This window comes from Salminus brasiliensis, chromosome 12, assembly GCF_030463535.1.
Source record: "Salminus brasiliensis chromosome 12, fSalBra1.hap2, whole genome shotgun sequence".
NCBI classification, from domain to species: domain Eukaryota; kingdom Metazoa; phylum Chordata; class Actinopteri; order Characiformes; family Bryconidae; genus Salminus; species Salminus brasiliensis.
The window spans coordinates 1,262,912-1,283,740 of NC_132889.1; the positions used below are offsets into that span (position 1 = coordinate 1,262,912).

The 20,829-nt window shown below is 42.2% G+C and overlaps 2 protein-coding genes across 2 annotated transcripts in view; one reads left to right on the forward strand and one right to left on the reverse strand.

Moving 5' to 3' along the window:
• Positions 1-4,684, reverse strand: part of slc16a2 (solute carrier family 16 member 2) — a 41,731-nt gene extending 37,047 nt beyond the window's left edge. The window contains 2 exon segments of the mRNA XM_072693331.1: positions 1,811-2,314; positions 4,554-4,684. Of these exon segments, the coding sequence (XP_072549432.1) occupies positions 1,811-2,246 (436 nt within the window). The 5' untranslated portion in view covers positions 2,247-2,314; positions 4,554-4,684.
• An 11,322-nt stretch (positions 4,685-16,006) lies between these two features.
• On the forward strand, positions 16,007-20,610 carry LOC140573954 (LRRN4 C-terminal-like protein). Its single transcript, XM_072693595.1, has 2 exons — positions 16,007-16,141; positions 17,939-20,610. Exon 2 carries the CDS (start codon positions 17,946-17,948, stop codon positions 18,690-18,692), a length of 747 nt encoding a protein of 248 aa, XP_072549696.1. The 5' UTR covers positions 16,007-16,141; positions 17,939-17,945; the 3' UTR covers positions 18,693-20,610.
• The last annotated feature ends 219 nt before the right edge of the window (positions 20,611-20,829 follow it).

The window sequence follows — 20,829 nt, forward strand, 5'->3', positions numbered from 1 at the left end:
TAAAGTCAGTGGTCAGTGAGAGTGTCTACCTGTAATTAACTCTATATAACTTCAGAATAAACCCAAATAAACATAAAGTCAGTGGTCAGTGAGAGTGTCTACCTGTAATTAACTCTATATAACTTCAGAATAAACCCAAATAAACATAAAGTCAGTGGTCAGTGAGAGCGTCTACCTGTAATTAACTCTATATAACATTAGAATAAACCCAAATAAACATAAAGTCAGTGGTCAGTGAGAGCGTCTACCTGTAATTAACTCTATATAACATTAGAATAAACCCAAATAAACATAAAGTCAGTGGTCAGTGAGAGTGTCTACCTGTAATTAACTCTATATAACATTAGAATAAACCCAAATAAACATTAGTTAGACACTGTATGGATCAGATTTACTTTAATGAAGGACTTTAGATTTGATAAACTAGGTGTTGGACGTCCTGTAAATACAGTACTGTATATAAACCACTGGTCATACGTTTGGAGTGTATAATAGCAGATATATGTTTAAAATGATTATATAATCATAAGTAATAATAAACCAGGGGTCTTCAGTTCTGAGATTTTCCTGACCACACACACCTGATTAGACACACACTAGCTATAGAACTGTGTGATGACAAATATTATATAAAAGTCTCCAAACTTTTGAACAGAGAGCTCTGAGAACAAAAGGGTTCTACACCGTACCGAAAAAAAGGGTTCTCAGAATAGTGCAACCCGTTTGTTGCTATATACAGGAGAACCACTGTTTATTATAATGAAGACATGTTTAACCAGGCTCTGGAGTGTCCATGGTTCCGTACAGAACCCTTGAAGAACCGTGTAGTTAATTACTGCAAGGCATCGCTCTTATAGTAAAGGGATCTTGTGCTAACTATTCAGTGGTTCCACACAGAACCACTGCTTTTGCAGAACCACCATATTTTGCTGCTTCTTTTTCTATCTAGAACCATTAAAACCTTAATCACTGTTTAAAGGCAGTGGTGCCATACAGAACCACATATAGAACCTTTATTAAAGAACCATTTAAGGATGTAGTGTTAATTACTGCAAGTTATCACTTGTGAAAAAAGGGTTCTTCACTTATTCTCTTTGTTTCTAGAACCATGAGAGGTTAAGTAGCTGAGGTTCCATACAGAACCACTGTCTTTCCAAAAGAACCCTTGAAGAACCATGATTACTTAAGGTCTTGCTCTTAAAAAAACTATTTTTCTACCTAGAACCATTAAAACTCAATCAATCAATGCTTAAACGCAGTGCTATCATATAGAACCACCATCTTTGCTAAAGAACCCTTAAAGAACCAAAGATGTTAGAGATGTAAGAAGCCTCTTCACTGGTTCACCTGTAATCTAGAACCATTCCTTTACTAAAGAACCATTTTAGGTGGCATTGTTGATTACTGCAAGGTACCACTCTCAAAAAGAGGTTCTTCACTGGTTCTTTCTCTAGCTAGAACCCTGACTAATCAATCAATCGAAGGTTAAATACAGTAAGGAACCATTAAGGAACCATTTTTAAGGCTGTTTTGCTCATTACTACATAATATCACTCATCGTAAAGCAGGGTTCTACACTTGTTCTTTTCCTATCTAGAACCATCACAACTCAAACACAACAAACAGTGATGTGGAACCTAAAATAAAATATTCCATTAAACCTATTTCACTATCTAGAACTTCCTCAGAGTACACACTCTTATACACAACAGTGGAAGGGGTTCCAAGCAGAACCCCAAAATGGGGAGGAGAACCAGCCCGGGCACTGTCCAGCAACAGGTGTTCTGACTGGCTAAACTGGCTAACTCACCCACTTTAAACTGGGACGCCTGGTCGTTGGGGTCCTGGTGGTCCTCGGCGAGCATCATGTGCAGGATGCCGAAAGAGTTCTGGATGCCGAAGATGGAGCCGTTGCACCAGGTGGCTGCGAACACCACCAGCCAGCCGTAGCCGCCCTCGGGAGGGGCGAACGCGGGGCCCGGCACCGCAGTGGTGGGCACGGGGGCCGGGGGCTGGGGCGCTGGTGGCGGTGGCTCCTTCTCGGGGCCGCCGGAGTGCAGCAGCTGCACCCCAATGTCCTCGGGTTCAGGCTCGGGCTGCGGCTGCGCTCGGCTCCCCGCCTCCTCCGCCTCCTCACGCGGCTCGGCGTGCTGGCTCTGCCCGGGCTGCTGCTGCTGCTGCTCGGACGCGGCGGTGCCCTCCTGGCTGCTCCCGGCGGCGGTGCTGCTGTGGCTTTCCGGATGCATCGTGTTTTCCTACAGCCTGTGCATCCACACGAGGGCTGGGGGGGTGTTCAACATGCAGCGGACCCCGGCTGGAACACAAAAGAGCCAGAAGTGTGAGTTCAGACCCGGGGATAAAGCGCCTGCATGTCGAAACCTGGAGCCTGGACCGATAGAGAACCTCCAGAGACGCGAAAACTCTTTCCGGCGCTAGAGCTCAGTCCGAAGCCCCGCTCCACAGCCCTTTATCGGCGGACGAATGGGAGCCGGCTCCTCCTCCCTCATTAGGGTAGCCCGGTTAACCCGCTCTCCTGCACGCTGCTCCCGCTGCTGCTGCCGGCCGAGCCGCTCCGTCATAAACTTCTACTTTAACACTCTCCATGCAACAGCCACCCCCATCCATCCATCCTCCTCCACCTCCTCCTCCTCTTCCTCCACCTCCTCCTCCTCACCTCCAACACCAATGGCAGGCCGGTGCAGCTGGATTTCTCCAGGATTTCACCCGGGATCGGAAAACAGACACCAACCCCGCCCCTTCGCCTTAATCCGCGCAAACCCCGCCCCCCCCGCGCTCTGACTGGTTCTCAGGATCGCCCTATTCAGCTGCCATTGGCTAAGCACCGTCCCACAGCGAAAAGGCAGAGGCTGGTCACAGCGTGATTGGCTAGATCGGCTAGTATCCCCTTGCTCTTGGGATTGGCTGCTGGTATGAAAGGCCAAACGGGCTAAAATGTTTTTTAGCTCTATTTAAAATTATTTTAGTCAGGAAAGCTCAGAAAATGAGGCTCAGTAAATATCTTAACAGCTGAAAACAGGTGGGAAAATACTAAGCCTACTGTAGCTGCCAGTTTAGCGACATGCTAAGTTCAAGTAAGAGGGAAAGCAAGTAAACGTGGATGAGCCAGTCTACTAGCTGAGCCTGCAAACAGAGGAAAACACCCCCAGTCATGTGACCACTGTGACAGCTTAATAAAATAACCAATTTTTTTAAATTAAAAGTTAAATTAAGTTAAATTATCTTATTAGTTTTTTAGTTCTTTTTAATCCAAATTCTGCATATTATTCTGCACCACATAATAATAATAATAATAATATATATATAAAAGAATAAATAGCAATAATAAAAATAATAAAGTGCAATAAATTCATAAACGGACGTATTGTGAAATATTATGGCATGTATTGCGCTGTAAAAACGAACTGTCAGAGCTGTTATAATTTATGGCAGTAAGCCTGTGGTCATGTGACCGCTGTTACATGTTAAAGGAGCAATCTGACAAAATTATTTTTTATTATTGCATTTGTTGATTTATTTAAATTATTTCACAATTTAGTATTTTCATAATTTAATAAAATAATTCAAACTTGCTTACTGTTAATGATATTAATAAAATAACAATACATTCATAAACAGGTGGATTTTGGCACGGATGTGAAATTTAATGTCTCTTTTTAGACAAATACAATTTATAAGCTTTTAAAACCAGCAGGTGGAGCTTATGACCTATTATGACCTGAAAGCAGCATTAAATGTCTTTTTTTTTTTTGCACTTTGTTGCACAAGTTAAATGCTGTGTTTTTGATGTGTTTTTCCAATAGCAAAAAAAAAACATTTAATATGCTTTATTAAAATAAATAATTACAGCATATATTACGGTGTAAAAACAGTCAGAACAGTTATTTATACCACTTTTGATCCAGGTGAGATTTTGACCCGTTTGGCCATTCATCCCATCTATATCCTCCCCCTGTACTGTGATTGGCTACTATCCTGCGCTGTCATTGGCCACTATCCTCCTCCTGCTCTGGGATTGGCCAGTATCCTCCTCTGAACTGAGATGGACTGCTGTCATCCACCTGCTGTCCTGTGAAGACTTTGTAGCATCCTCCTTCTCTATGATTGGCTCCTATCCTCCTCCTACACTGTAATTGGCCACTATCCTCCACCTGCTGAACCGTGATTGGCTAGTATCATCCCACTGCGCTGTGATTGGCTAGTATCCACGTCCTAAATTGTGACTGGCTACTATCCCACCTTTTCTCCTAAAAGTGGATAAACAGGTCACGTGAGCACGGTGAATCATGGAGCGCGCATGCTCGAGCTTGACAGACGGCAGTGACAGTTTCCCCCTCGAGCCGCGAGCGCAGGGAAACAAGGGCTAGTGCACTTCCCCTGCAGGCGGGGGGGTGCAGCGGTGGGAGAGGTAGGGGGGCACCAAATAGCCCGAGTTCAGATCTCGCTAAGGCGTGATCCTAATCTGCCCTGATCCGGTCTAAGCTAAGTGCTGTCAGCAGGACCCGGGTTTACAGGCCAAACACACACAGACGCACCTTCTGAAGAGGGGAAACACGGCAGTCCCCGGATGAGCTCGCCCCCTCACTGCGCAGCCCCGAGGGGAACGGACGGGGACGGAACCGGACAGTCATGGATGAGGAGTCGGTGTTTTGGGTGGCCATCATGGGCTATGGTATGGAGGTGGGAGGGACATATGAGATATGACGTGCTTCCCTACCCTGCCTATAATAGTCTGGTGCAGGACTGGTGCCGCTGAACCGGGTCCTCACAAGAACCTTTACACTTGTCAGCTTTAAAGGGGGACTTCACTGACCATTCAAAATGTATACATTTTGAAAAGGCTCTGAGATAATGCAAACAAAATCATTCGGACAGAATTTGGGACGAAGCGCTCCGTTCTGGAGAAACTTAAACATTTTTTCACAGTGGTGGTGAATGGAACCGGGCGTCCGGCCCTCACAAAAAACTTCCCTTATAGGTCATTCTTAGAGCAAGTAGTTTAAATATACTGCCTGAGATACTGTTTACCATTTTGAGAAGGATTTGAGAATATTGTGTCTATAAAAACTGAGATGAGGTAATAAATGACCAGTAGAATGACCAGTAGACAGTGGTGGTGATTGGGACCAGATGTTCACTTAAGGTTGTTACAGCAAACGAGGCACTGTTTTTGAGAAGCAATATTTTAGTTAAATACATTAGTGTGTATATATATATATAATTAACATAAATAAATAATTAAAATCACAGTAGTGGTTAATGAAATCAGACATCCAAAGAGTTGAATGCCTCTAAAAGTTCCTCACAGGAAGTTATAACACCAAATGCATATAACACACTAATTAATTAATTAATTAATATATTAAGTATTTATTCCATTAATGGTGGAGGGGTACGTGCAGGATGTAATGCGGCAAAAAATGACAGTTTTGCAACTATTTTACCATCCTCATCATTCCATAGAAAAGTAGCTTCACTGGTGGGTTTGGATGGGAAATAAAATGTTTATATCTGTGTTGTAGTCATGGCGACCCAAGCCTGGTTTCATTCACCACTGCTGTAAAGAAATCCTCTTAATAAATTCTCCCAATTCCCTCTGCAATTAATATTAAGCCAATTCAGTTCTAAGAAGGATAAGCATGTGTCTTGGTGTGCAACCCCCTCTCTTAACCACCAGGGGGCAGCACTGCTTTACAAAACCTGCTGCTAGAAAAAGTTACAGCATGAATGAAGTGAGTGAGTGTTTAGTAATAGTTCACTATAGTACAGTTTCATCTCTTTAATTGAGTTAGATTGGGATACGGTACCATACTTTCACTATAGTACAGTTTCAGCTCTTTAATTGAGTTAGATTGGGATACGGTACCATACTTTCACTATAGTACAGTTTCAGCTCTTTAATTGAGTTAGATTGGGATACAGTACCATACTTTAACTATAGTACAGTTTCAGCTCTTTAATTGAGTTAGATTGGGATACGGTACCATACTTTCACTATAGTACAGTTTCAGCTCTTTAATTGAGTTAGATTGAGATACAGTACCATACTTTCACTATAGTACAGTTTCAGCTCTTTAATTGAGTTAGATTGAGATACAGTACCATACTTTCACTATAGTACAGTTTCAGCTCTTTAACTGAGTTAGATTGAGATACAGTACTATACTTATACTATAGTACAGTTTCAGCTCTTTAATTGAGTTAGATTGGGATACAGTACCATACTTTCACTATAGTACAGTTTCAGCTCTTTAATTGAGTTAGATTGGGATACAGTACCATACTTTCACTATAGTACAGTTTCAGCTCTTTAATTGAGTTAGATTGGGATACAGTACCATACTTTAACTATAGTACAGTTTCAGCTCTTTAATTGAGTTAGATTGGGATACAGTACCATACTTTCACTATAGTACAGTTTCAGCTCTTTAATTGAGTTAGATTGAGATACGGTACCACACTTTAACTATAGTACAGTTTCAGCTCTTTAATTGAGTTAGATTGAGATACAGTACCATACTTTAACTATAGTACAGTTTCAGCTCTTTAATTGAGTTAGATTGAGATACAGTACCATACTTTCACTATAGTACAGTTTCAGCTCTTTAATTGAGTTAGATTGAGATACAGTACCATACTTTCACTATAGTAGTTTTAGCTCTTTAATGGAGTTAGATTGAGATACAGTACTATACTTTCACTATAGTACAGTTTCAGCTCTTTAATTGAGTTATATTGGGATACAGTATCATACTTTCACTATAGTACAGTTTCAGCTCTTTAATTAAGTTAGATTGAGATACAGTACCATACTTTAACTATAGTACAGTTTCAGCTCTTTAATTGAGTTAGATTGAGATACAGTACCAGTACCATACTTTCACTATAGTGCAGTTTCAGCTCTTTAATTGAGTTAGATTGGGATACAGTACCATACTTTCACTATAGTACAGTTTCAGCTCTTTAATTAAGTTAGATTGAGATACAGTACCATACTTTCACTATAGTACAGTTTTAGCTCTTTAATGGAGTTAGATTGAGATACAGTATCATACTTTCACTATAGTACAGTTTCAGCTCTTTAATTAAGTTAGATTGAGATACAGTACCATACTTTCACTATAGTACAGTTTTAGCTCTTTAATGGAGTTAGATTGAGATACAGTACTATACTTTCACTATAGTACAGTTTCAGCTCTTTAATTGAGTTAGATTGGGATACAGTACCATACTTTAACTATAGTACAGTTTCAGCTCTTTAATTGAGTTAGATTGAGATACAGTACCATACTTTAACTATAGTACAGTGTCAGCTCTTTAATTGAGTTAGATTGGGGTACAGTACTATACTTTCACTATAGTACAGTTTCAGCTCTTTAATTGAGTTAGATTGGGGTACAGTACCATACTTTCACTATAGTACAGTTTCAGCTCTTTAATTAAGTTAGATTGAGATACAGTACCATACTTTCACTATAGTACAGTTTTAGCTCTTTAATGGAGTTAGATTGAGATACAGTACCATACTTTCACTATAGTACAGTTTCAGCTCTTTAATGGAGTTAGATTGAGATACAGTACTATACTTTCACTATAGTACAGTTTCAGCTCTTTAATTGAGTTAGATTGGGATACAGTACCATACTTTAACTATAGTACAGTTTCAGCTCTTTAATTGAGTTAGATTGAGATACAGTACCATACTTTAACTATAGTACAGTTTCAGCTCTTTAATTGAGTTAGATTGAGATACAGTACCATACTTTCACTATAGTACAGTTTCAGCTCTTTAATTGAGTTAGATTGGGATACAGTACCATACTTTCACTATAGTACAGTTTCAGCTCTTTAATGGAGTTAGATTGAGATACAGTACCACACTTTAACTATAGTACAGTTTCAGCTCTTTAATGGAGTTAGATTGAGATACAGTACCACACTTTAACTATAGTACAGTTTCAGCTCTTTAATTGAGTTAGATTGAGATACAGTACCAGTACCATACTTTCACTATAGTGCAGTTTCATCTCTTTAATTGAGTTAGATTGGGATACAGTACCATACTTTCACTATAGTGCAGTTTCAGCTCTTTAATTGAGTTAGATTGGGATACAGTACCATACTTTCACTATAGTACAGTTTCAGCTCTTTAATTAAGTTAGATTGAGATACAGTACCATACTTTCACTATAGTACAGTTTTAGCTCTTTAATGGAGTTAGATTGAGATACAGTACCATACTTTCACTATAGTACAGTTTCAGCTCTTTAATGGAGTTAGATTGAGATACAGTACTATACTTTCACTATAGTACAGTTTCAGCTCTTTAATTGAGTTAGATTGGGATACAGTACCATACTTTAACTATAGTACAGTTTCAGCTCTTTAATTGAGTTAGATTGAGATACAGTACCATACTTTCACTATAGTACAGTTTCAGCTCTTTAATTGAGTTAGATTGAGATACAGTACCATACTTTCACTATAGTACAGTTTCAGCTCTTTAATTGAGTTAGATTGGGATACAGTACCATACTTTCACTATAGTACAGTTTCAGCTCTTTAATGGAGTTAGATTGAGATACAGTACCACACTTTAACTATAGTACAGTTTCAGCTCTTTAATTGAGTTAGATTGGGATACAGTATCATACTTTCACTATAGTACAGTTTCAGCTCTTTAATTAAGTTAGATTGAGATACAGTACCAGTACCATACTTTCACTATAGTGCAGTTTCATCTCTTTAATTGAGTTAGATTGAGATACAGTACCATACTTTCACTATAGTACAGTTTCAGCTCTTTAATTGAGTTATATTGGGATACAGTATCATACTTTCACTATAGTACAGTTTCAGCTCTTTAATTAAGTTAGATTGAGATACAGTACCATACTTTCACTATAGTACAGTTTTAGCTCTTTAATGGAGTTAGATTGAGATACAGTACTATACTTTCACTATAGTACAGTTTCAGCTCTTTAATTGAGTTAGATTGAAATACAGTACCATACTTTCACCATAGTACAGTTTCAGCTCTTTAATTGAGTTAGATTGGGATACAGTACCATACTTTCACTATAGTACAGTTTCAGCTCTTTAATTGAGTTAGATTGGGATACAGTACTATACTTTCACTATAGTACAGTTTCAGCTCTTTAATTGAGTTAGATTGAGATACAGTACCATACTTTCACTATAGTACAGTTTCAGCTCTTTAATTGAGTTAGATTGAGATACAGTACCATACTTTCACTATAGTACAGTGTGATTTAGATTGAAAGGAAAGAGCAGATGATTTCCTGATGTTCTTCATTCTCCCTCCATTTTTACAGTGAGGTATTTTTGTCAGATATGCTTCTCACACCCACACTCCCCTAGAGAGGGCTATAATGCACCCTGCGACGCCTGCAGTGGGGAAGCCCATGCAGTCAGACGGCTGAGGAAACAAGATGTAGAATGATGTCATGAGACATGTGTGAACTTCAGCTTTTAAGCGGGATCAGACTCAGTTCTTCTATATTTGGACCTGTATTTCTCCAGATCTCCACACACTCACTGTACCGTAAAATCATGAGAAGTGTGTTATGACTAAGGTGTGTGTAGAAGTCCCAGAATTCACTCCTATATTATTTGAATCTCCTCTTGGTGGCGTAATAGAGCACCGTTAGAAGTAGATCAACTTCAACTCAAAACTAGCCAGGCTACAGCACAGCTTCCAAACATGGTGGAGGTAGTTTCACACACTGCTACTGTAACTAAGACCCCTAAAGTAAAGCACAGCCTCCAAACATGGTGGAGGTAGTTTTACACACTGCTACTGTAATGAAGACCCCCAAAGTAAAGCACAGCCTCCAAACATGGTGGAGGTAGTTTCACACACTGCTACTGTAACTAAGACCTCCAAAGTAAAACACAGCCTTCAAACATGGTGGAGGTAGTTTCACACACTGCTACTGTAACTAAGACCCCCAAAGTAAAGCACAGCCTCCAAACATGGTGGAGGTAGTTTCACACACTGCTGCTGTAACTAAGACACCAAAATCTAGCTATGTTTGATGGGACTGGTATCTGCTGTTCTAGTGGTGTAAAATAAATCGACAGCCTCTTTTCAGTGGCTATAAGTATTTGGACACAGATATTTTGATGTGTTTAGGTGGGAAGGCTGGTCTTCTTCAGACAGTACAGAACTGTACTGAATGAATAGACTGTTTACTGACTGTTGCAGCGCCCCCTTCAGTCTGGTATAGTTAACCTGGTTTAAAAGGGGTACGTTTTATTAAGTATTTGCTGTAGTGTTGAATTTGCATTGGCTTTGTTTTCTGCAGCTCTCCTCTACTTTGCACAGACCTGGCCTCAGTTGTTGGGGTGAAGAGGAAGTGGTGGCACCCAGTTTCTACATGATTCTGACAACGCTCAGAATATCCGTTTTTGGTTTGTCTGGGCAACAAGTGATCAGGGGATTTGGGGGATTCCCAAAAGCGTCTTAGCAAAGATCAGCGTTAAATGGTCGAGCGAGCACCACAGAGAACACACACTCTCTGTCTACCAGTTAAGATGATTTGCAAAGGTTACAAAGTTTACACACACTGATCATGGACATGAAAGCCATGGTTATTTTGGGCTTTCAGTTACAAAGCTGTAACCTTCCAGCTCGACTGAAGTGTCCAGCTGACGCACAAGGACCTTTACGAAGCCTTTACGGTCAGATGAGACAAAAATGTGAATGGTGAAGTATTCGTGCCCAAGGACACTCTACCAGCTGTTAAGCATAGTGGTGAGTAGGTGTGATGATTGAGGTGTGTGTAGAAGTCCCAGAATTCACTCCTATATTATTTGAATCTGCTCTTGATGGTGTAATAGAGCACCGTTTAGAAGCAGATCAGCTTGAGAGCTAGCCAGGCTAAAGTACAGCTTCCAAACATGGTGGAGGTAGTTTCACACACTGCTACTGTAACTCAGACCCCCAAAGTAAAGCACAGCCTCCAAACATGGTGGAGGTAGTTTCACACACTGCTACTGTAACTAAGACCCCCAAAGTAAAGCACAGCCTCCAAACATGGTGGAGGTAGTTTCACACGTTGCTATTGTATCTAAGACCCCCAAAGTAAAGTACAGCCTCCAAACATGGTGGAGGTAGTTCCACACACTGCTACTGTATCTAAGACCCCCAAAGTAAAGTACAGCCGTTTTGCAGCCAGTGGACCTATATTAGCTACCTATAATTCAGCATGCTCACGGAGGTTCCACCTCACAGCTTATAGACTTAACAGATCTGCAGCTAACGTCTGAATTTGTCCAGATACGTCTGAAGGCCTTCTGAGATCTTGTGGAGTCCATACTCAGGCAGTTGTTATGGTAATGAGAAATACAGACCCAGTGAGTCAGAGCTTCAGAAAAGGGAACTGATGAAATCAGATAGTATGAAATTCTGGGTTACAGTCAGAGTCAGAGTCACATCTGCATTATTCATGGTCAGACTTGCGGAGCTGATGCTGTAAATAGGTAGCTGCGGGTGGAGTCAGCTGTGGGTGGAGGTCTTACTAATGGTTTTTATGGGAAAATCTGTCTGTAACCTGAGTCTACGTCACTGAAACTAAGACTTTACCAACCAAACACAGCCCATATACTGGCTGAATAACTGCAGGTACACTATATGGCCAAATGTTTGTGGACACCTGTTCATTCAAATAAGTTTGAGCATCTGGGGAGACTTTACACCAGATGCTGGAGGATTTTACTGCATCCAGCCAGATGAGGTACTGCTCCAAGTCATCCCAAAGGTACTGGATGAAGCACCACCATCGCTCCAGAGAACGCCACAGCCCAAGATCGCCACTGGACACTTACACTGCACCTCATCTGTTAAACATGGTGGTGGTAGTGGTGTTTCAAAGTCTGCAGGAGATCTTTCCTCACCTCCTGCACAAGATCCAAATCGCTAGAACCTTATCTGTTAAACATGGTGGTGGGGGTTTTCTGAGATCTGCAGAAAGTTCCGTTTTGGGCATTTTCTGTTCCTCACACCTTCCTTCACCCAAACACATGTAACTATGTTGAGGTCTGGACTCTGGGTTGGTCAGTTTCTGTTCCTTCTTTGTTTGATTTGCCCGTTTGCTGTTTTTCTCAGTAAGTTCGACCTGATCAGCTCCACAGCCTCTCAGACCCACACTGCTGGGCTGTGTCTTCTCACAGTGGAAAGATGGACAGAAGCACCTGTGATTTTTTAATGTAACTTTTTATGTAAGTGCATCATCTTCTATCTGATGGGGGGGTGGGGGGGGGGAGTGGAGGCGGGTCGGCGCAGATCTGAACTGCTTGATTTGTTCCTTTTGTTTTTGTTTCCCGACTTAAAATAGAGCACTGGAGTGTGTGAGTGGAGCAAAGGTGGAGAGGTCAGGAGATGGTCAGCTTATTTCCTGCTGCTCGGATTCTTTTAATCCTATGAGAGAAGGGTAGTCGGAGAGAAAGGCCGGCGGTATGTGATCCGTACGAGGAGAGAGACAGGGTGAAATGAGACAGAGCAGGCATCTTCAGATGGAATCTGGGTTTATCAGTGTTTTAGGACTGGGGGTAGGGACGTGTGGTCACAAGCTCTCTTTCTGTCAGCTCATCCTTGACCAGCATAGTGGCCACATTCTGGAGAGGGGGTATGGCCCAGTGTGGAACACTCCACATAGGGCCTGTGTGGGCTTTTTTTGGGTAGATCTGCCCAAGCCCATGCTGGCCACAGTCAGCCCACAGTAGGCCAGTAGTGGCATGTTTGCTGGGCTACTACTGCAGTTCTACTAGAGCCTCTGAAAATACAGCAATCCACAAAATACCATGTGATCACATGATCACATGAACACGAACCGATTGGCTCCATGCTGCCTAATAATGCCAGGCGTGGGCTAGAGGGGTATGAAGCCCCCCAGCATTGAGCTGTGGTGCTCCATCCAGTACTTTTGGGATGAGTTAGGGATGATGAGGTGGGGTGGTGATCATCATCATCAGCATCCTGACCTCACTGATGCTTTTGTGGCTGAATGCAATCAAATCCTCACAGCAATGCTCCTCCTCCAACATATAGTAGAAAGTCTTCTTCTCTGGACAGTAGAGACAGTTACTCCAACAGAAGCAGGAGCAGCTCTTTAATACCCTTGATCTCAGAAGAAACAATAAGGAAATGAGCAGGTGTCCCAATACTTTTGTCCGTCGCGTATATTCTGTATATGTGATACATATTGCCACAGGGGAGTCTGCAGAAATAGGGTACAGCCTTTTGAAATGGAACTAACACCAAACCTCACCCCTGTTGATGATAAATAGTGCATATTTGATGGAATACGGCATCTTATCGAAGATTAGACAGCCATAATCTCAGGAATGCTCTTTAGAACGGTCTAATGCAAACATGGACGTTAGCACGGATCCTTTCACACCTTAGATGAACTTCAGTGGGCAGAATCTGCTGTAGAAATATGGTCAATAGCAGTCTGTGTGGAACGCTGCAGCATCCCTGTGGCACTGGAGGTGGGTGTGAACCGGTGGGCAGAAGGGGAGGATAGCTGTGCGCTCACACCCTCACGCTACAGGCTGGCTGGTACGTGCTCGTGTCCGTGTGCACAGAGGACGCGTACGTTTCGCCTGCCGGTTCTCACACTCACACACACACTCATTCACCCTCTTCAATTAATCCCCTATGTCTAACATATATTCCACCTCCCCAATACTTTGACTCACGCTGGGCCTTCTGACTCACGCACTCTAATGATCTACCGACCTTAGGATCCTCACTGACGGCCTGGAGGTCAGCAGTGTACTGATGGCATAGGGTTGGGTGGTCTGGACCCCTTAAATCAAGGAGCTGGTTCGGTGTGAAACCCTCCGTGGTCAGAACTGTTCACAGTGGTGGTGAACGGCCTGAACCACAACGCTGTAATGAGTTATTATGAAATGGGTAACATCTGCGTCCTGGACACACCGGAACACCAAAAGTCTGGCCGGTTGCACAACAAAAGAAAACAGCACCCAGCAGTTGGCCTGCTCTTATCTCATTACTGGGTTTATTTGATCTGCGGTTTCTCGCTGTGCTGGGCGGTTCTGAAAGGCCCGCTCTGAGCTGGTACATGTCCAGGCAGCGATGCTGACGGGAAATGAAAACAAGGCTGCGTCTCCTTTACCCCCAAATACAGATGCGGACACGTCTGCGCAGGCTATTATCTCCATAGCCGACGGTAGTCAAAACAGCCTCTGATACGGGTCAGGGTGTGTCAGAGGCTCTGAGTAGCAGACAGGTGAGTGAACCCACCCCCTGCACAGGTACTGACACACGAGTCTCGTCACGGTGCAGATCTGTACAGACTTTCTACTGTGTGCCTTGTACAGACACGACTGCAGTTTCCGACAGCCTCCTCCAGGCCTCGTCTACAGGAATGTCACAATGGGGGTCTATAGAAATAAACACACACTGCGCACACACACACACACACACATACACACACATACTGAAGCAAATGATCACACACCGCTTTAATCACAGCTTGAATGTTTACTTTATGTAAGTCTCTATATGTTATTATATAATGTCCGATATGTATTATATAAATTCTGTATATCTGGAGTCAGTTATATATAATGCTCATATATATAAGTATACGTTTGTAATAATAGCATGCCCGATCAGCCATAACATTAATACCATCGATCTAATATTAAGTAGGTCCCGCTTGTGCCACCAGTACCAGCACAACTCTGACATGTCAAGGCCTGGACTCCACAAGACCTCTAAAGGTGTCTAAAGGTGAGTAATCTAGACACCCCCAGACGTTAGCAGCAGATCCTTTAAGTCCTGTAAGGTGTGAGGTGGGGCCTCCATGAGCATCATTGAGAGCCTTGGGCGTGTGTGATCCTGTCGCCAGTTATCCTGTTGACCGGTTGTCCTTCCTTGGAGCAATTTTGGTACCTGAGACCTGCCTGATGTTTTGACCCAGTCGTTTAGAACATCACTGGTTCTTGTCCAAGTGTATATATGTGTGTGTGTATATATATATATATATATATATATATATATATATATATATATATTATATATATACTTACATATGTAGGTGTATTTATATGTCCAATAGGTATAATACATATGTAAGTATTTATATATATGTTATATATATATACAGATGTTTAAGCACCTACATTTAATAATAATATACTCCACATATATGCAAGTATCTATATGTGTCCCATATATTTATGCTGTATGTTAATACATATTTATTTGTAATATAGAATTGTGTATATATACACAACATATATATCCTATAGGTATATTACATATGTAAGTATTTATCTTAGATATTTATATATATATATATATACAGATGTTTAAGCACCTATATTTAATAATAATATACTCCACATATATGTAAGTATCTATATGTAACACACACATGTCGCATATGTTTATGTTGTATGTTAATACATATTTATTTGTAATATAGAATATATATATTATGTTTTCCATATGTATTATATGTATTTAGGCACCCATATGTAATGATATATAAGAATATAATATATATATATTTATGGTTTTGCTCTTTCAGTTTAAAAATAAATATTGAGAACTTTACAAAGCCAGGATCTGGTTGCCCTGGAACCACAAACACACTCACACACACACACACACACTCACACACACTCACTGTTCCTGATTTGTTTGAGCTTGTTTTCTGTACTGAAGGAAATTAACATGCACAGCCTGAAACTGCTGGTCCCAGCTGCCAGAGAGAGAGAAAGAGACGAGGAGAGACACAGAGAGACAGAAGAAAGGGCAGTGGGACACATGGAGCGAGATTAAAGTCCTGAGAGAGAGAGAGAGAGTAGGGTAGAGTGGGGTAGAGTGGGGTGGAGTGGGGTGGGGTGGGGTGGTGGGGGCAGTAGTAGTTGGGAGTCAGGCATGCATGTAGGAGGACGGGGCTGTGTGGAGGGAGGGAGGGAGGGGACACTTTTTTTCAGTGGGAACAAAAGAGGAAGGTGAAAGACGAGCGCTCCTCAGAGCGAGACAGAAGACAGACAAGCAGCTGTAGAAGCTCTTCGGCCTGCGCTGAAGGGTTCAGACCACATCGCAGCGTTTCCACAGGTACGTCAGCTCTTTCCTCACTCTTCTGATACTGGGTACGGCGACCGGTTGCCATGGGAACGTCCTTTTTTAACCTGAAAGTCGTCAAATATCACCATCCCGACCACATCCATCACTGATATTTATTCCATCGGTCGAATATATGGATGAATTGGAACTTTTTAGCTGAAAGTGCTGGACGCTCTTCTTCAGTGTGGACCTGGTGTGGGGCCAGGTTCCCACAGAAACAGTCTGGCTCGGTGCCTGAGGGGGTTCCAGGACGAAGGGTCTCACGAGTAGCTGGCCAGAGTGCTGCAGAGAGTAAGAATAGACTCCAGTGTTTACTTTACTGTATGTGTCAGTCCATCTATGGGAACAGAGGGGTTCCACGTCCGTGATCAACACCGAAGCACACTGGGCTCCCGTTCTTTTGTTGCTTATGAAGGGTCGGTGATGAATGGGTTCTTGGCCTGACCTGCTTTGAGCCTGACCTACACTTTCGATTGTCCTGCTGAGGTGAGCAGCGATATCAGTGTTTACTTAAGGGCTTCTAAATAGCAGGACAATGTGTGCGTAATTTATTAATTATGCAAAAATGACATCTTCGCAACATGAAGTTAAATGTAACATATGGACAAAAGTATTGGGACACCTGCTCATTCATTGCTTCTGAACTCTGAAATCAAGGCTATTAAAAAGAGCTGATCCTGCTTCTGTTGGAGTAACTGTCTCTACTGTCCAGAGAAGAAGACTTTCTACTAGATTTTAGAGGAGGAACATTGTTGTGAGGATTTGATTGCATTCAAAAGCGTTAGTGAGTTCAGGATGGTGGATGATTAGCACCCCACCTCATCATCCCCAACTCCCCAGCTCCACAACTCAATGCTGGGGGGCTTTATACCCCTCTAGCCCATGCCTGGCATTATTAGGCTGCATGGAGCCAATAGCTTTATCATATTTATCTGCTCCAGAGAGTCCTATTCTATTGGCAGTACTTCTAGTAGCTGAATGTCTTAATTAGAAGGGGTGTTCACAAACATTTGGACATGTTGTGTATAAATGTGAGAACCCCATAATAATATTTCCCATATGTTCTGTGTTATATATAAATATATAATCTCCAAAACTGCATCTTTAGAGGAGAATTTCTATTGGTCCATTGGTTCTATTGGCGTACCTGTTAAGCATGGTGGAGGCAGTGTCAAACACAGTACCAATGAGGTTACTACCATTTCTATAGACCTTTATCACGGGTCACTGCGTCGTCACGTCCGGCTCTGAATAATAGCGGTATCTCCTGCAACGTTTAACAGAGCGCTACATTAAACTACTCACCAAGACCCGGCACTGAGGGGTCCGACCCGGCACTGAGGGGTCCGACCCGCCACTGTGGGCTCTGTTTGTCAAGGGTTTTAACCAAACAATTTGATTGGATGCTGAATGAATTAATAAGCATTTTCAACCATTAACGTGAGTCAACCTGTCCAACCGTTCAGCCCTGCGTTCGCTCCACTTCAGTTGATCTCTCGTTTTATTGGTCGCCTCGTTAAAAATGACACATGGTGGGCGGGGTTTTTCAGCTGGAGTTGAGCATGGTTGAACTGGATGGAGGGGGAACTCTGGTCAGTGTGTTTGGGTGAATTATGGGTGTATCGAGGACAGGGCAGCAGCCTCAGCCATTGATTACATTACACTGAACACGACCGGAAGCTGCCGAACGCTTAACGGTTTACGCTTCCCAGTTATCCCGGAATGGGACAGTGCATCATCACTGCATTAAAGCTGAAGACCACCTTGTATCTTTTATATCTCCCATAGGTTCAAGATGCTTCTGGTATCTAACATCTCACTGTTCCTGATGGCCTCCTTGGTGGGCTTCCTGTGGGCCACCTCGGAGAGCCCCTTAGCGTCTTCCCGCCCTCCAGTGACAAAAACCCGCATCCTCTACGTTGGGGACGACTATGATGACGAAACCTCTCAGCCCTCACTTAAGCCTGGTCCACCTAGGTTAACCACCGCCCATTTCCCTCCTCAAGAGTGTGACTATGACCCTTGTGTGGTACCAGACGTCCCCTGCTCTGTGCTCTCGGCCCAGACCAAGTGCTACTGCCCTGGGCTCACAGGCCCAGACCAGCCCCCCGAACCCCCGCAGCTGCAGGAGGTAAGGCAGGGGGCGTCTGGGGAGGTGGAGGTCCACTGGTGCGCCCCGCTTTCGACCGTAACCCACTACAAACTGATGACGGGGGATGGTGAAGACCTTGGGCTTGTGTTCGGGGAGTTATCCCGGAATGGGACAGTGCAGGGACTGAAAGTCGGGTCCCGGGTGTGCGTGGTGGCCATCAACGATGCCGGATTCAGCGTGGAGACCGCAAGGTCATGTGCCCGCTTTGAGCTACAACAAGCCAGCCAGGCCGCCCTCGGGTCAGGGGTGTTCGCCGGGTGCGTTGGTTTCTTGGTACTGCTGTTATTGGCCGCACTGTTGCTATGGAGACGGAAGTCTTGCAGGAAAAGAACGACTTCGGACGAGGAGGGGCTGGGGAATCCCTCTTATAGCACCAATGAAACGCTCTGATTGGACAGCGAAATGGACAACAAGGGTGTCTTACACTGACGGGACAGTGAACGAAGTGAGGGGATGTTAACGACAAGCTAACGTGGTATACTAAACAGTAGAAAAGAGCACTACCTACCAGAACACTGAAATCCCACAATGCACCACTGTGTGAGCGAATGAACACTGATACACTACAGGCCAGAAGCCTTTCGTCTATTAATACCGTGATCCGCACTGGTGCTGCTGTGTTAATAGATCTGTAATGAAGGTGATATAACAATCACCACTTAGTGTCAGTAACTCTCAATCTGAACAAGAAATAGAATATAAAGTCACATATTAATCAAATAAATAATAATAATAATAATAATAATAATAATAATAATAATAATAATCTCATAATGAACCAATCTGTGCTGTGAATGAGCTCAGTAAAAACATAGCGCATCCAACAAGAAGGAAAGCCTTGGCCATTTTTTTATACAGCAGTAAAAACATGGTGGTTCACAGAAAGCGCTGATGGGTGCTACACACTAATCTAATCAAATCTTTAAAAAAATAAAGGTGTTCTTTGAGTGATTCTACAGAACAACCACTTATGGAACCATTTCTTGTAAACGAGAAGTGAGTGGGAAGAACCTTTACATTGGTAAAGAATCTTAACGAGGAACATTCGCTTCGTTAAACCTGTAAAAGGTTCTTCACACACATCTCTTCTACAAAAACGGTTCTTTATGGAACCACAAAATGTAATGTTCTGTAACCACTGGTCTTAAAGAACCTGCATCAGAACTCCTCTGGACACACACAGTACATTTCCCATGGAACAGCCACTAGCAGGCCTGAGGAAAGAGGCTAGTTCAACGCTGTAGATCCATAAATCTCAGCAGTAACGGCACTAGACCACCTAGAGTCCTGGTCCTAGAGTTGTGAGGTGTACCTACAGTACTCTTGCCTCATTAGCATTAACTTAACGATACAGACTAATGGTGGTGGTTAAGACCTGCCTTCTCAAACTTCCAGTGCCCAGATTACGCCGCAGTCCAGACAAGAATTTCTAACAGTGATTCATGAAATTGGCTGCAATTTAGTTGAAGACTAGGCTTAATCCATGTCTAGGACCAGCCCCTAATGTAACACACCTGACTGAGTTCCGACAGAGTGATTAAGGCTGCGCTGAAGTACTACTGCTGCTCAGGTTCAGCCAAACCCTCCGGTTTTCTGTCATAAATATATGCTCATCGTCCGACAGGGGGTCCAAAATGGTCATTTTACAGGAGGAGAAAAAAACCTTATTAGCTTTCAATGGAAGTTAAAGCAAAAAGATTTTATTCAAAGTCATTTTGGAGCATTTCTATTGGTCTATTCGTCATAAAATTCTGAAGCAATATAAAAAACATATGCTGGATTCACGCTATGGAGAAAAGTGAAAAATGAAAAATAATTATTTATTATATTAGATCTTATTTTTTATATAAAACATATTTCTAGGTTAAAATGCCTAGAAAAAGATAAATAATATATTACTACTATAAATAATATTACTACTCCAGCCTCCTCATACACCGTATTTACAGATTTACGATTGGACACCACCTAAAGAACCACTGCCAGATTCACATTAAGTCAAACTCTTTGGATGATGACGATCCTACTGTCCATCATCTCGTATGGGCTGTTCTGAAGCACTACTCTGCCTGTTCCCTGAGTTTTAAAGTAGTTGTAAAGGTAACTGTAAAGGTTTGTTGTTTTTAACGTTTCACTAATGGTGCTGGAGCACCGGGGAAGCCTGGAGCTTCTTTTAGGCCTTATGGAGTATTAGCTGTAGTCACTGCTGGATGGTTTGAAAGTTGTGTAGATGAATAGAATTGTTTATGATGATGTTTTTATTTCACAACTAACATTTTTCTAATAAAATTATATTTAAAAACTGAAATGTGTTTTTAATTTTTTTTTATAAAATTACTCACTTATATATTATATGTATATATCAAATGCATAAATCTATACTCATGGAGGTGCCACCTCACAACAGCAGGACACCTTCAGAGGTCTTTTCATATATGGGTATGAGATATATATATGTTAGATATATATATATGCATTTGATATACTGTTAATCATCATTTAAACCAAATACAAAGACTCCCTGTGG

Bases quoted from the DNA above. Each gene is read 5' to 3' on its own strand.
- LOC140573954 (XM_072693595.1), top strand. From the start codon at position 17,946: ATGCTTCTGGTATCTAACATCTCACTGTTCCTGATGGCCTCCTTGGTG.